This window comes from Megascapheus bottae, chromosome 21 (genome assembly GCF_031878675.1).
Source record: "Megascapheus bottae isolate mThoBot1 chromosome 21, mThoBot2.hap1, whole genome shotgun sequence".
NCBI classification, from domain to species: domain Eukaryota; kingdom Metazoa; phylum Chordata; class Mammalia; order Rodentia; family Geomyidae; genus Megascapheus; species Megascapheus bottae.
Window position 1 is genome coordinate 27635361 of NC_143529.1, and position 16421 is coordinate 27651781.

The 16421-nt window shown below is 39.8% G+C and overlaps 1 protein-coding gene across 3 annotated transcripts in view; it reads right to left on the reverse strand.

The window, feature by feature from the left end:
* Window positions 1-325: 325 nt before the first annotated feature.
* The window catches only part of Pax3 (paired box 3), a 96777-nt gene continuing 80681 nt past the window's right edge, over window positions 326-16421 (reverse strand). For all 3 annotated transcript variants that reach the window (XM_090354397.1, XM_090354398.1, XM_090354396.1), the window contains exons 8-9: window positions 1430-1676; window positions 326-936 (exon numbers count right to left, since the gene is read on the reverse strand). In XM_090354397.1, coding sequence (XP_090210523.1) covers window positions 902-936; window positions 1430-1676 — 282 coding nt within the window. In that variant the 3' untranslated portion in view covers window positions 326-901. The remainder of the gene's footprint in view (window positions 937-1429; window positions 1677-16421) is intronic.

Below are 16421 nucleotides of genomic sequence, written 5' to 3' on the forward strand. Positions count from 1 at the left end.
TTCTATGTCCTTGGCCATTGCCAAAGCTCCTGTGAGGTACACAGTATTGCACACTGAAAAGCAGATAATTGTGAACGTGTGTCATTTCTTCCCTAAATGCCCTCCCCCCATCCCATCCCTCCTCCCCTCCCCCCATCCCAGGTCAGCTCCCAGATGAAATGTGAATTGGGAAAATACTAATACACCTCTTCCCCACAGCCAGAAAGAAAACAAGCTTATCTTCCTGTTAGCCCACATCCTAGAAGTAAGATGTGTCCAGGATATTTATTGACAACTAGATTACAAATGAGGATACGATAACAAATAATTTATTCGGGAGGTCCTTTACATCTAGTCTAGCTTCTTACAAGATAAAATATAAAAATGATGATGGCATTTCTTTTTTCTATCAATTTCCAGTGTGTAAAAGTCAAGGGTTCCTCCATTCCTGCTTCGTGATGGGAGCAGTTTTGAGTTACACAAGTGTCAACCTTGGTCATCCAACACGGTACTACATTTTAGAACATTCTCAACCCAGTCCAGGGAAATTGCAGCTACACACATAGAGCACACACACAGACACACACATGGAATGTCTCAGCTCCTCAATAATCAATAATCAAGAGTTGGGAGATTTTGATAATGTCGTCAAGGTTAAAAGCCTTTGCCTAAAACTGCTGCCTTTGTTTTCTTATTGTTCCAGTTCTTCCTCTTCTCCACAGCTCTTGTCCAACTTGTTCAAAAGAACCTGAAACTCAACTACTGGAGATAGGGAAAAAAAATCAATCATTTTTTTCTTTTGTCTCCACCTTCCCTAAAGGGTGAATTTTACTTTTAATTTTTAACTTTTCTGAGAAGATTCTTCATGTTAGGCTGTGGAGACCGGAAACGGGGCTAGTTTTAGCTCCAATGGACAGTTCACTTATGCAATATCTGGCTTGAGATAATGAAAGGCACCTGGAAGGAAACACACACAGCTCTTTAGGTCATGCTGGGACAATTCACAGTAAGGGGCAATATCAGCTACAGGCTGACAATGTCATATTTAATACCACCATATCAAAGCATTGAGACTAATATTTTTATTCCTGAGACAAGTTTGACACAAGTCTGTGTCCCTGGGATTATACCCCGTATGATCCTTGCGCTGACCTCATTAAGAACATGTGTTTCTAATGCTGGGGTGAATTCATTCTGGCCAGCCCTCATGTTTTACCTACTGGTGATCAGGGTTTGTGTCTCAGCAATTAATACCTGCAAGATGTTATGGATATTAGTTAAGAAAATAATTATGCAAGGGAACCCTGGCTGCAATAATCTGCTGGCTTTACCACAGAATTGATCCTGGGATATAAAGCTAAATAAGGTCTCCTGCTCCCCTTTCTTAAGCAAGAGGTAAATTTTCTCTCTCTTCCAGATGCAATTACCCTCTAGAAAGTCCAAGGCTTACTTTGTCCATACTGCCCATATTGGTAGCCTGTGACTGGGTCCATACTGTAGCCTGTGGTGCTATAGGTGGGTGGACAATAGGACTGAGATGTAGGCAGACTGTCCAAGCTCTTCATGTGATCTAGTCTCTGACTGCAGCTGGCTGACACGGTGGTGGTAGGTTCCAGGCCCCCAGTGAGAGGGGAGAGCGCGTAGTCAGTCTGAGGCTGGTGAGGTACCCCGCCATGGTTGGTCAGCAGTCCCATTACCTAAAATGAACAGGCAGATTGGAAGATGTTAAAATACAGGGAGATGGAGCTGGGTACACATAACTGAAAGAATAACTCAGAAGTCCTTTCTTTTTAATCTCTTTGGAAATTCATTAAAGAGCTATTCCAAAGACTGAGGCCTCCATTTGAGGTGACGGTGATCGTACATCAGATGTAATGGTGGCATCTGATTACAGGGAGAGGGAGAAGCCAAGAGAAAGGAAAAGAAGGAAGGAGAGGAAGGAAAGACAGAGGGATTATACCAACACAGAGATTACACCAAATCTTCAGTGACTAATATCAGACTGAAATTTCAAAGAAAAGCAAAGAAGGAATGGAGAGAGGAGGGAGTTAGGTTTATTCAAATATAAAATGATCTCTAATATATTACATCTGGAAGTTTCACATGTGATCTCCACACCCTCCCCTTGTTTTATTTGTTTGTTTGTTTGTTTGTTTGCAGTGCTGAAGATTGAACTCATTGCCATACCAGGTAAATGCTCTATCAGTGAGCTACAATCCCAGCCATCATATGTGATTTCAAATAGACATTTGCTATACACTTAAAAAAAAATTAGGAGCAGGGTGCAATTCAATATTGAAGCACTTATTTGACATGCATCAAGCCCCAGAATCCATCTCTACCAATAAACATACAAATGAATTTTTAAAAAGATAGTCAGTGAATCCAGATCAAAGTTCTTTGTGTTTTGAGACTTCTGTGTGTTATGCAGTGTTTCTTTTCAAGAAACTGCTTCTGCCCGCCTTGACCACCCTTCCTTACCTAAAAATCATGTCTCCCTCCCTGATGGACCTGTGCTTGCTTTCCTCCTCTCCCCCGCCCCGCAACCAGTGAAAGTCAACATTCCCCCACCAACTAATGCATTTTATAAGTGACCCTGGAGAGTAAGATAACTTGATAACTCGGTGTGGGGGGCACACAAGGATCACAGAACCACCTCCCAGAAAAGTTGGGCAAAGCTTTCCCAACTCAGGCTCACCCACCCAAAACCTTACGATGGAATAAATGGATCATTAATTTTGCAAGCTGGAAAAGACTCATACAAGACAGGAAGGGATTTTTTTTTCTCTCAAAAGCAATTAGAGGACACCTACTGCTTAGTGGAGAGCTCCTACTAAGGATGAAAACACAAAAGCTCGCTATTGCAAATGTCTATCACAGAGCTGCAGAAATGGAAAGAAAGCATCCCTGACAAACCCAGCCACTCCCTAGCGAGCTGCTCTCACTCAGGCAGTTCAAGCAACAGAATCCTGGATGTAAGCTCCAGCAAGATGGGGGTCTGGGGCTGGCCCTGCCTCCCTCCAACTGAGACTGGGAAACAAGGATCCTATGACATCCTTTGGGAATGATTTGTATAATCCTACAACACTTCTTGAACTGAGGCTTTAAACTGAACCATCTTCAGTGAATCCCAAGAGAAAAGGAGAGAGAGAGAGAGAGAGAGAGAGAGAGAGAGAGAGAGAGAGAGAGAGAGAGAGAGAGAGAGAGAAAGAGAATCTGTTCACCATCTTCAGTGCAGGATCCTCCAGCCTCACAGGCCACTCCTCCCCCACTTTCCTGTGAATTACTGTGTAAAACTCCTGTGGGAAAGTGGGCAGGGTAGCTGAAGAACCACAGTTGTTTACATTTTGGAAGATATTTTAGATATCTTAAGTTTTCTTGAGATATACAGTGATATGACCTTTATTTTAATTGCTGAAGGTTATTTAAGATGCTAACACATAATCAACAATAGCAAGTATAGTCTGGCTATATTGGGGATTGCAGAAAAATAAATGTTACAAAATACAAATCAATAGCATGTACAGCTGCAGAAAGAAGGAAAGTCACTAGAACATAGACTCTCATAGGACCCTGCCCAATATTATTTATAGAAACTAAACATCTTGTTATTTTAGTGTGTGTGTGTGTGTGTGTGTGTGTGTGTGTGTGTGTGTGTGTGTGTATGAGAGAGAGAGGGAGACACAGAGAGAGAGAGAGACAGAGAGAGAGAGAGAGAGACAGAGACAGACAGAGAGAGAGAGAGAGAGAGAGAGAGAGAGAGAGAGAGAGAGAGAGAGAGAGAGAGAGAGAGAGAGAACGCACCCTTAGCATCCCCAAGGAATACAATGGCTAATGAGAAGAGAAAAAGAGAATTAAAGATCAATTATCTTTGTTCCTTCTGACTCTCTAACAGAGCCCAAAATATAGTCAATCTCCTATAAATGCTTAATTCTTCTGTGAGAGCCACATCTTACACATAAAAAATCACAATTTGGTTATAGTGGCACACAGCTCTAATATAGCACTCAGGATGCTGAGGCAGGAAGACTCATTAGAGTTTAAGTCCAGCCTGGACTAGAAAAAGTGGGGGGGAGGGGAAGTGAGGGAGGAGACTTCGTTTAAAAAAAGAAAAGAAAATTGTAAAAAGATATAAATTTTGTCTAAACATTGACTTATAAATAACAGAAAATATGAGCTTATATTTATACATATATATATATATATATACAGATGCCACTTTAATAAGCTGTCACTTAACAATTAAGAAAGATATCTGTGTTGAGAGGGATGGAATATATCAATAGAGAATGCATTATTTCCCCTCACATAATTCAAACCTCAAATCTCTATGGAAGGGTCCCATTATCCTCTAATGTATGCTTCTTTCAGAACTGTTTTGCGTTTCATGCAATTCGAGAGAAGCTATGGGAACTTCTTTTTGTGTGCAAGATGTTGGTTATTGAACTTCTTCAACTTTCTGCAAAGCAATCATGGAATAACATGAATACAGCTCTTTCCAAAAACACAGCTTCTTTTCCTATAGCCTTAAATAAAATCTTAATTTGTAATAAGGTGAATATTTTTCCCTTCTGGAGCCATGAGTAAACTATTTCTACTACAGAGCTAGCCTTTTGTTTCTTTGGTTGGTTGGTTGGTTGTTTATTTGTTCTCTTTGGGGTGGAAGAAAAAAGCAGGATTGCTTGGTTTTTTACTGACAGTTTCAAAGGAAAAGAAAGGAATTCAAAGCTATTCAATCCTGCTACTCAGATGTTTATGAAATATCAGGTAAAAATCCAGGAGATAGAACAAAGAAAAACAGTACATGTAAAATGTGCTGTTAACTATCCTGATTTTTTTTTTTAATTAGGAGTTTTCTTTAGTTAAAGGTCCCCATTCCATCCTACTGGAAAAGACAGAGAGAAGGGACTCTTCTGCTCTTTGTTTTTATTTTAGTTACATATAATTCTTTGTTGTACAAATATCTCTTCTAAATTGCCTTATTGGTGACCTCTAAAACAAACTCAGGGCCCTGGGATTTTATGTTCCTACTTTTTTTCCTGCCATTCTTCCATCGTTTGCGTTATTAGAGACATTTTCTGAAGACCTCTTTTAAACTCATTCTCAAGTTTCAGAATTCCAAATAGGTTGTTTATATCTTGATTGGGAGATTATATGGTTCAAGAAAAACCTAACTCTTTACAACTGCTTCCTGCAGTATTTCTCTTGAATTAATTTTCCTATTGTAAGATTAAATATAAAAGATTAAAAAAAACTATGGGCCAAATTAAGATTTACATTTAAAATGATGCGTCTGGAAAATATTTGTCTTGGCACAAGTGTTGGAGTTTGGTGGTCTCTCAGTTGAAAGTACTCCAAGCTTATCAGAAATCTAAAATGACTTAGCAAATTAGGGTGAACATCCAGGCGCTTCTTTTTGCCTTAGGAGAAATCCTCCTTCGTGACTTTTTTTTTTTCTCTTGGTCTTAAGTAATCACAGGCTCTTCTAATTTGGCGTTTAATAACACATTTGCTTTCTTTAAAAAAATATGAATTACAGCTTTGCATAATATAAAGGAGTCTGCCCTGCTCTCCAAAATTCTATTATGAATCTTTTATTTACGTATACTTTATTTCAAATTAAAATAATTCAAATCTGTCTCAAGTGTGATTGGACATCACTGGCTTGGATCAACAGTTGATTTCAGAGGCCGGATCTCAGAGGCTGGAAAGCCCTGAGCTAGCTAGCTGCAGAAGTACTGACTGAAAACCCCTCCTAGGTTAAATGCCTTAGGAATTATCCTGCAGTTGATTAGTATTTAAATAATTAGATTTTTTGGTTGTGTCTGTTTGAAAGCTATAGGAGGGAAGTTGCCTGAAGGCAAAAGTTTCTCCTTCGGTCAGTGTGCTGACCTTCTCACCCATTCTGAGGGGGAGGGGTGCAGGCTAAGCCTGACCTTTACCTAAACCAAAGAGGAAAAGGGAGATTGTACACGTCCCAGCTCAGCTGTCCCTATTTTTCCATTTTAATCCATACCTCAGATTTTCCTAGTAGTTCTATTTAATTAATGCACGATGAAAGAGTACAAACACTGCACAGGTGCAGTATGCTGCTCAGATTTGCAACTTTCATTTGTTGAATATGCTAAAGCCTGTCTCCGCTAAATTCTCATCTCCAGGTCTGTGATCACTGAGCGAGTAGCTAAGTATGCTTGTATTTTATCAGTTCAGGAACACCTACTTCTTAATAAAATTAGCTCCTACATTGACAGAAATATTCTCTTGTTTTCATTTTGTCTTGCAGTACTAGGAATCAACCTCGGGGTCTTAGGCATGCTAAGCAAGCACTGTACCACTGAGTTATATCCCCGGCCAAGCAATATTCTATAAGAATTGATGAGTGAAGAATCATGACTATCTAGGCAAATAATTAGCATACACGTAGCTTGCAAAAGGTGTGTGCATATGCATGTATAGATTCATATGTGGATAATTTCCTTCTAGCTAATGATGAAGAACTACATTGTGTCCACTGATGATCAATAAAATCTGGCCTATTAAGGATTAAACGCTCATTCCACCAAAATGAATGCCAGTATTCAGTGAGTAGTTAACTATGTTAGACCCACCGTGGGTGTAATGAAATGCTCATGTGTTTTAATTCATTTACGCATGCCTGCATTTCATATGCTTTGTGACTGAGTCCACAATTAATATGATTTATGAGGGAAGAACATGTGCAGCGCTGGAGGTGGGTATGAATGAAAAATCTGACGAAATGGTTCAAGGAAACATTGCTGGCCCATAGCATATTAAGGTGGACTGAGAGAGCCCTGAGTACACTTAGGGAGTTAATGATATCCTCTTATCTGACCCTGACACATTTGCAGCATGTAATTTGCAGAAGCTCTGTCCAGGGACTCTTGACAAATGTTCCTAAGGATGTCAGGGCAATGTTCCCTTCTAATGTAAAACAGATGTGGGTCAGATACCCTCATTCATCAAGGAGCACACAGCTCTCAAACTCTTTCTGGAAGGAATGACATTAGCTGCTGCTCACTCTTTTCATTCTGAGACATTTCTCACACACAGAGGAAGCTACAAAGCCCTGAGAACACGGCTGATCCAATGTAGAGAGGTTAGCTTCATGGAACAACCACTTCATAGCAGATTTGTAAATATTCTATGATCATTTGTAAGTTGAGATTTTAAATATAGAAAGGAAAAGACATTATGCTTTGCTTGGGCATCCTGCAATATTTTGTCTTTTTCCTCTCTGTCCCTGTCTCTCTCTCTGTCTCTCTCTCTCTGTCTCTCTCTCTGTCTCTCTCTCCGTCTCTCTCTCTCTCTGTCTCTGTCTCTCTGTCTCTGTCTCTCTGCCTCTGCATCTCTCTCTCTCTCTGTCTCTCTTCCTCTCTGTCTCTGTCTCTCTGTCTCTGTCTCTCTGCCTCTCTCTCCTCTCTCCTCTCGTCTCTCTCTCTGTCTCTCTCTCTGTCTCTCTCTCTGTCTCTCTCTCTGCTCTCTCTCTCTCTCTCTCTCTCCTTCTCTCTCTCTCTCTCTCTTCTCTCTCTCTCTCTCTCTCTCTCTCTCACTCTCTCTTCTCTCTCTCTCTCTCTCTCTCTCTCTCTCTCTCTCTCTCTCTCGTTCTTTGTGCCAGTCCCAGGGCTTAAATCCTGGACATAGATGGTGCTCTCTCTGAAATTTTTTCATTCAAAGCTACCACTCTACTGCTTTGAGCCACAGCTCCACTCCCAGCTTTCTGGTGGCTAATTGGAGATAAGAATCTCACTGACTTTGTTACCAGGTCTGACTCCCAACCACAATCCTCAGATCTCAGCCTACTGAGTAGCAAGGATTACAGACATGAGCCACGAATGCCCGATTCCCACAGTACTTTGAGATGCTATTTATAAATTCCACTCTGATTGCCTTTTGGAAATGCTTGCTGCTCTGTGTCCCTAGATTTTTTTGGTAAAATATAATAAGCATGCTTCATGCATGGAACTTGTAACCATTCTACAATTGTAAAACAACAGCTAAGAACACAGGATTCCAGGATCCAGAAGCTTCTATGTGAATGAGCTAAAATCCTATCTCTTTTAATTCTTCTCTATACCTAAGTCCTGAGCCAATGGTGATGCTATGTTCTTGTTTCCACCTAAACACTTACCAGTGTAGTAACACAAGTAACCTGATAGAGTGTGGCTACCACGCTTCGTTCTACTGAAATTTAGTCTATTACTATAGTGTTTGAACAAAATAAAATCTTTATCATGTAGTCATGAAAAGAATATCCCTCAAACCAATTATATTAGCACTAACTGTAATGCCAACACTTAGAAGGCTCAGGAAGGAGAATTATGAATGAGGCCTACAGCAGCCTTGGCTACATAGCAAGAGTCTGTCAGATAGAAAGAAAGGAGAAAGGGAAGGTGAGAAGGAAGGGGAGGAGAGAAGAAAGGAAGAAGAGAGAGAGAAAGAGAAAGAGAGAGAGAGAGAGGAGCGAGGGAGGGAGAGAGGAAATAAGAGTGTTCTCCAGTTATTAATTCAGAAGTGCTCATATTATCTGTAACTCTCCAGAGCCATTCTAGTATTGTTTCAGCTACCTTTATCCTACACTGGTGCAAAGAGAAACATCTTCGAGGTCAGACTCCCTTATCTTAGAGGTTAAGTATCATCCTTTCAGTTTAGTTAGTATCTACCTAAGTGTAAATAATATATTTTATTATGTTTACACGGACATTATCACTTATAAAACTACGAATAAACAAGTCACTGATGGCTCGTGCCTGTAATCTTCCTGCTCAGTTTGAGAGGTGAAGAATGGGAAGACTACAGTTCAAAGTCAGCCTAGACAGAAAAATTCATGAGGACACCCCCCTCCCTGCCCCCACTACTTCTTAACCTACAGATGAGCAAAGTAGCTCAGGCTGATCATCAGAAAGAATGGAAGCTGAGAATGGGAGGATTCCAGAAATGTCTACAAGATTCCAAGTCAACAAATAGAAACTTTACTCCATGATGTGCTCTTGTCATCCCAGCAACTAAAGGAGTCCTAAAAAACAGGTATATCATATTCTAAGCAGGCATCTGGACAACAACCAACACCCTCATCGTCAAAATAACCAGGGAAAATCAGCGCTGAAGTTATGGCTCAGAGGTAGAGTATCCGTAAGCCTCTGAGTTCAAACCCAAAAACCACAAAAAGTAAAAAATAAAAATAGCCAAAAAAAGAAAGAAAATAGAAAAAGAGAGAGAAAATGGAAAGAGTGAGAAAGAGAGAAGAAGGAAGGAAGGAAGGAAAAATAATATTGTCTTTCCTCTGCAGTCTAAGCACCTCGGATGCACTCTTGCTTTTCTCTATGGGTTTACATGTTATTGTCATCACAATTACTCAGATTATTTTAATGCTCTAACTTTCCAGGGTTTATCTTATCCAAGCACATTAAAATAACTGCATTTGGAGCAGACATCAATCAAAGGCCTTATTTCTTTAAACTGTCTTAGTGGAATTTGTGAAAATCTTCCAGTCCATGAAGGAACTGCCTTTCCTGTGATGTCACTCAGCCTCTACATTTGCTGCTCTCATGCTATCTTTAAACCAATCATAAAAACTCCAGGGCCAGGAGTTTGGTTTAGTGGTAGAGTGCTTGCCTACATACACGAAAACCCAGGTTTGATTCTATGGTACCACACACATAGAAAAGCCAGAAGTGGTGCTGTGCTGCAAGTAGTAGAGTCTAGTCTTGAGGAAACCCCAAGCACAGTGCTAAGTCCTTGAGTTCAAGCCCCAGGACTGGCAAAAAAAAAAAAAAGCCCATTGCAATGAGAATATTATTTATTAAATACATACATACACACACATACACACACACACACATACCCAAACATATACACACATTCCTAAATAATGTGTTTTGCACTATAGCACTATAGGATGTTTTCTTTAAAAGATTTGCCAAGTTTAGCAAGAAAGTGAATTGGAAGCTGAGCTGCCTTCAAAAACCTCACCCTAAGACACCCAATAAGTACCTTGGAATCTATTACTTTGACCATGAGGCTATCTTTAGATGAATGAGTTACACCCATATTGCAGTCATGTAACTAAGCAGGAAATTTAACTTTCCTTCATCCCTATATGTTTTATATAAGACTTTCCCCAGCTCCAACAGCTGTCTATTGGTGTATTGAGATACAAGATAGCATCTGATATTGACTAAAAAGAAATAGTCAGCTGGATAGCAGTGAACCATTTTAGTTCATAAGTTGGAGCTCCAAGATTTCTAACATGCAACATTTTCTAGGAAATGTTCTTCAAAACCTTCTGATTCAGGGGCCGGGAGTTTGGCCTAGTGGTTAAAGTGCTTGCCTAGCATGCATGAAGACCCGGGTTCGATTCCTCGGTACCCCACATACATAGCAAAAAGCCAGAAGTGGTGCTGAGGCTCAAGTGGTAGAGCTCTAGCCTTGAGAAAGTCCAAGGACAGTGCTCAAGCCCTGAGCTCAAGCCCAGGACTGGCAAAAAAAAAAAAAAAAAAAAAAAAAAAATATCTTCTGATTCAGGTGATTAACAAGGAATGGAATTGGAGAATACTGAGTCAAATTAAGCTACGCATATTTCCTGTACTACAGGATTTGGTGAAGAGTTTAGGAGAGTACGAATATCTGAGACATTGGAAGATAAATATACATGAATTGAGACTTGAACCAAATCTTTCATAAGCAACAATCCTTCACCAAACCAATGTTCCAAGGAGCCCTCTTTGGAAAAAGACACCCAAAGTTTTGTTCTGGTTTCTGGGTGTTGAAAGATGATTATAAAACAGTTTTATTCCTCTTGAAGCCCTTCATCAAGTGACAGGAATGGGCAGATTATGGCATAATACAATGTAGCGTGTACTTTAACCACCTATAAATTCATAAATTATGTGGCATCTACAGAGGTTAAAACAAGAAAATCTGCCTCCGAGAGTTTAGAAATGGTTGAATTTGAACTAGAATTCTTTCCATAGAGTCATGCAAATAGGGAACCAGCTCCACAGGGAATATATGAGAATCTCAGACAAAGATGCAATCATTTGACTAGATTTTTTTTATCATATTAGCTGCCCCTATATTTGGGGAGAAGAAAAGAAATGCTATTTCCTGAAATAACACTTTGCTCCTTCATTAGATCAGCCCTAAGGATTTGGCTTGCTACCCAAGCCATCTCTCAACCAAGAAATATTCTTCTCAATATAGAAATGTGCCCCTGTGATTCTACAAAATGCCCAGCCCCTTCTGTTCAATGAACTAAGTCAGGCCCAGAAAGACAACACATGTTTTCACTTACATGTGGAAACTCAAAAGTAGATCTTTTTAAAAAGTACAGAATAGACCAGTGTTTTGAGAAGTTGGGGAAGGTGGGGGGAAGAATGGATGGAGAGAGGATGGCTCATGGATACAGAGGTACAACTGGATTTGAGGAAAACATACAATGCTTTATAGCACAACAGAATAACTATTGTTCACAATGATTCATTAAGTATTTTAAAACAGCTAGAACAGTAGAGAAGATTTTGAGTGTCTCAAACTCGAAGAAATAATCTGTGTCCTAAGAGGTATGTATAATGATTATTCTGATCTGATCATTAGACAATGTCTTATAATGTTGCATTGTATCCTATATGTGTGTATATGTATATGTTTATGATTTTGTGTGTGAACTGAAAACAAAGCTACATTTAAAAAGAAAAAAACTGAACCCTCTCCAAGGGTCTCCTGGTTTACACCTTGTCCTTGATCATAAGGACATTGCAATCACTGATCGCAAAAACTCCAACCTAAACATCAAGAGTCATTTTTAAATATTATCCTAGGCTTTGAGAAATACGCACCTCTGATGGAACCCAGACTGTTCTGCAAAGAGAGATAGTACATGGAAGGAAAAACAACAAAAAACTAGTACACAACAAATGACTGAATCAAGTCTTCTGTGTCTGCAGTACAAAGCACACATTCAGTCCCTAATTGAATAAATATGCAAGTATTCAGATTTCTCTAGATATTGCCATTTTGCAAATGCAGTAATAAATTAAAAGCTTTACATTGCATTCCAACCACATATAAAGGATTGATTCAGACCACTGGGCTTGCATGAGCATTGAGCAGGCTTCACTGTACATTGCTGACTATAAAGATAAACTTCTTGTTTTAGTAGCCTACTTATAAACTAAGCAATCACACTCATTTTTTTTCCTCCTCACTGACTAGAGGAATTCAAATGGACCTAAACACGATGAAGTTGCTAGAAGAACACAGCTGAGGGAATTTCTGTTTGTATCAACAGGGCAGACACACAAAATATTAACTCAGGAGGAAAGATTTTCTTGTGTCTCACTCCTGTGGTGTAACGTAAGACTCAATCACTGGGTACTCTTCTTTCTCCCTTTCTGCACAAAGGAGACTTGGCCCAAATGATTACCTCTGGCATTGTCCAAATCTAACTAAGATATCATAGCTAGGACTGACAAAAACCATGGCTAGCCTCATATTCTTTTTTTATTTTTTCTTTGTCAGTCATGGGCTTGAGCTCAGGGCCTGAGCACTGCCCTTGGACTTTCTCAAGGCCAGAGCTCTACCACTTGAGCCTCAGCATCACTTCTGGCTTTTTTCTCTGTATTTGGTACTGAGGAATGGAACCTGGATCTTCGTGAATGCTAGGCAAGCACTCTACCACTAGGCCAAATTCCTGGGCCCCCTCATATTCTTTAAGGATAGAACCACAGCCTGCAGAGCAAAACCAAAGATACCAAGTCAATTACAGGCTGAGTGAAGTCAACAAATGGTTCAGCAGCAATGCTTTCAACACAGAAAAAACACTTAAAAACATAATATGGCAGACGGGAAAGATGGAAGTCACCCAGGGTTCTTCCTGTGTAGATGAAATGGGCTTATTGGTGATCATAAATGTCTTTGAACTGCCATAAGCACGAGATTTCTCAAACTCTCAAAACAAGTTCACGAGCTGCTTAAGAAAAGAAACAGAAAGATGTTCCCGCTCTTAAGAAGCTGCCACTTATGTGCAGAATGCTTCTCCATCTCAGCTGTGTGTGGCACTCAACAAATCTCCTTAATCAAAATCCCCCTCTGCCTTCCACAGATGAATTTCTAGGACATATAAAAGAAAGGAAGTGTCTCCATTGGGAAATGGGAGTTGGTGGCAGGCCACCTGCTTGTTTGCTTCTTTGCAATTGACACTGGTAGGCTGAGAGCACAGGATATGCAACCTATGTGTCAAATGGACAACATGAATAGTCACTAGGCAAAATCAGCTTCAAATAACTCCTAGATGTATGCTTCCAAAATGCCCAGGAAAAATGCTTTCTCAAAACAGAAGCTAGCTGGACTATCGGGTAAATCTCTCTACTTTTACCTATAACAATTGCATACAAGAAAAGTGAAGACTTTCCATGTACGGGAAAAAAAAAGACTTTTCTGAAACAGATGAAATACAAAAGTACCTACTGCAACCACTTTTTATAGTCTATTTTTAATGACTGTCTCCTATCCACATAATAAAGAAATTTATAGTCTGCTCTTTTCCATACATCCTCAGTGGACAGCATTCACAATCATCTTGCCTTATGGCTAAAGAATTTGAGATCATAGTTAGTGTTGCGGTCCCAAAAAAATTAGATGACAAGCAAAATCAAAAGCAGTCTTCAGTTTTGTGTATACATATTAACACTTAAATGCTTCTCCCTAATAAGTTTCAGGATTAACAAATGTATGTCAAAAGAAACTGTGCTGTGCAATTGAAATCTAATTTGCAGTGGAACCAGGATAGTCTAATACATATATGCATGAAATGGAGAAGCAGCCTAACAGGCGTAGCTGACACCAAATATGCAATTTACATACATTACACACTAATAATCTCAATTTTAATATTATTCTTTAACAGCAACTGGATGGGTGGTTGAGTTTTAAAGAAAGCTTTTCTTTTGTAAAATGCGAATAAGGACAGGAGTGGAGCTCAGTGCCTTGTCTCAGAGCATTGACTCCATGCTCTCATTAGTTTAAATCTGCGCTTTCAGGCTCTGTCTCAGAGCTGATATCATAACATTACCACAAAGTCAGTATGACTCAACCAGACTTAGACAAATGGTCAATAAACTTGATGAGATCTGCAGACCTTTCCTTTGTTTCTAAGGTACTGCTCAGCGGCAAGCAAACATTCAAGCATTTTTGAGCCTGGTACACAAATCTTTATGAGGAATTTTGTGTGTGTGTCTTGCCTCAGTAGATGATCCATGAAACAAGACAGGTGTACTGGTGATTCAATTACATCTTACCCGAGACCTGGACAAAATTTGAAACGAGGCCTCTGCGCATAGTTCTTACCAAGGGGATTTATTAATAACAGTTAAACGTTCGTGAAAACAAAACTTTTTTTGTAATTTAAGCCTATTTTCTTATTTTGACATTGGTTTCACTCATAAACCAGAAACGAAATTCTGCCCATCTGCTCAAAACATGAAATGTGTTCATAATAATCTAGATTTATACCAAATGTATTTTTAAGTATTGCTGAATTGAGAGAGACTCAAAATTTACGGCCTCTGAGGTTGCAAACAAGACTTCCTCCTTTTAAGAAGGAAAAGGCTTAAAATGGATGTAGGAAGGGCTCAGAAAGCTTCTTGGATATCAAATGGCTCTGCAGGAAAAAAATGTCAATGATATTAGAGTAAATGAATCAAAACCATATGGATCAAATTTTCCCTAAAATACACAGTTTGAAAAATTAAGGAGGAAAAGTGCTTGGCAAAAATGTGTTTTAGGTTTTACCAAACCCAAAACATTTGAAGAATCATTTGCAATGGTTGATGAACCCTAAATGCAGCCAAGTTGGACCATTTTTACAAGCTACAGAACAATAGGAAAGCTCTCCAGAAACTCTACAGCTCACTCCACTGATTCTACACTTCACTCCAGAAATCATTAGATTCTGTCACCAAAAGAACTACGGGTGGAACCGGTACAAATTGGGAGGGTGGAGGTGAAGCATAAAATGATAAAAGTTTGTTTAATTGGCCTTGTTGGGGGGGGGGCTTGGTTATGTGTGTTTTGGGGTTGAGGAAAATAATGGGAGTAGTATTTCTTGCAAAGTTAATTGGAAGAACATGGGCCAAATGCTAATGATTCTCAGGTCTTGTGCATGTGGTAATGTCCGCTTGCACTCTATCTCCCCATTCGGCATTCCTTGTTCCTCTTGCACATGCAGAGAACTGCAGGTGATGTGCAGGGATGGAGAGGGAATCAACATTCTCTATTTCCCCATGAATTTCCCTCCACCCAACACAACCCATTTCAAGAGAAGGCTGCTACTACCATGCTCTGACATGATTGAGTTGGTTTTTCCAGGATGTTTTGTCCTTCTGTGTGAATTCCGTCTCCTAGAAGGGTTACAGCAATGCAGAGAAGGTAGAAAATATTGAGGACTACTGTCTATTTCCTCCTCATCCATCACTGAGAATCTCTCCTCAAGACCTCTGACAGATCCCATCTTTGACATTATATACAGCCAAGACCTCCATTTGACAATGACCATGAGAAAGTCAGGTTAAACAGCAATGCTAAAAGCTGTAGGAAACTCTGTACAATCTTACACTTCCTCTGGACAAGAACAGCAATTGAATGTGTCGTTTGGAAAAGACAACCAGAAGTAACAACTAGAAGAGAAAAAGATTTGTTTGTTTCTTCACCCCGCTAAGAGCTCACTGTCATTTAGATGATCGTGTTGCCTTCTTGGTTTTCCCCTAAGTACAATGGGGGGATATTCCCCCAGAGACAGTTGCTGAACCCTGAGAACCAGGAATAATGGGCAGCAGTTCATAATGAACTATTCCTTTCAATAACTGGAGGGAGAATGCAACCCAAATTCCTAAAAGACTGTTTTAGAGCTCTGAGGTAAAGACTGGGTCAAATACATGTTCATTCATCCACTACTGTGCTATCTGAGCATCTGCACTGTCATGCCAGCTCTAAGTCAGGGTTTCGCACTTTCCTCCCCTCTGATGCAAAGACCTTCCAGAAGTAAAATACAATGTCCATCGAAGAACAGTGCTTGGCAAACGTCTCTGATTCTGAGCTTTAAGAGAATCTTTGCAAGCCGGGAATTTGGCCTAGTGGTAGAGTGCTTGCCTAGCATACATAAAGACCCGGGTCCAATTCCTCAGTACCACATACATAGAAAAACAAGCCAGAAGTGGTGCTGTGGCCCAAGTGGTAGAGCTCTAGCCTTGAGAAAAAAAAAAAAAAACCAACAAGAGTGCTCAGGCACTGAGTTCCAGCCCCAGGACTGGAAAAAAAAATTAATAAATTTTTAAAAAGAGAATCTTTGCTTAATAGAGCACATAAATGAGAGATGCCAAATAAAATCCCACACACAAAAACTACCCAGGCATATGAAAAATTATTTG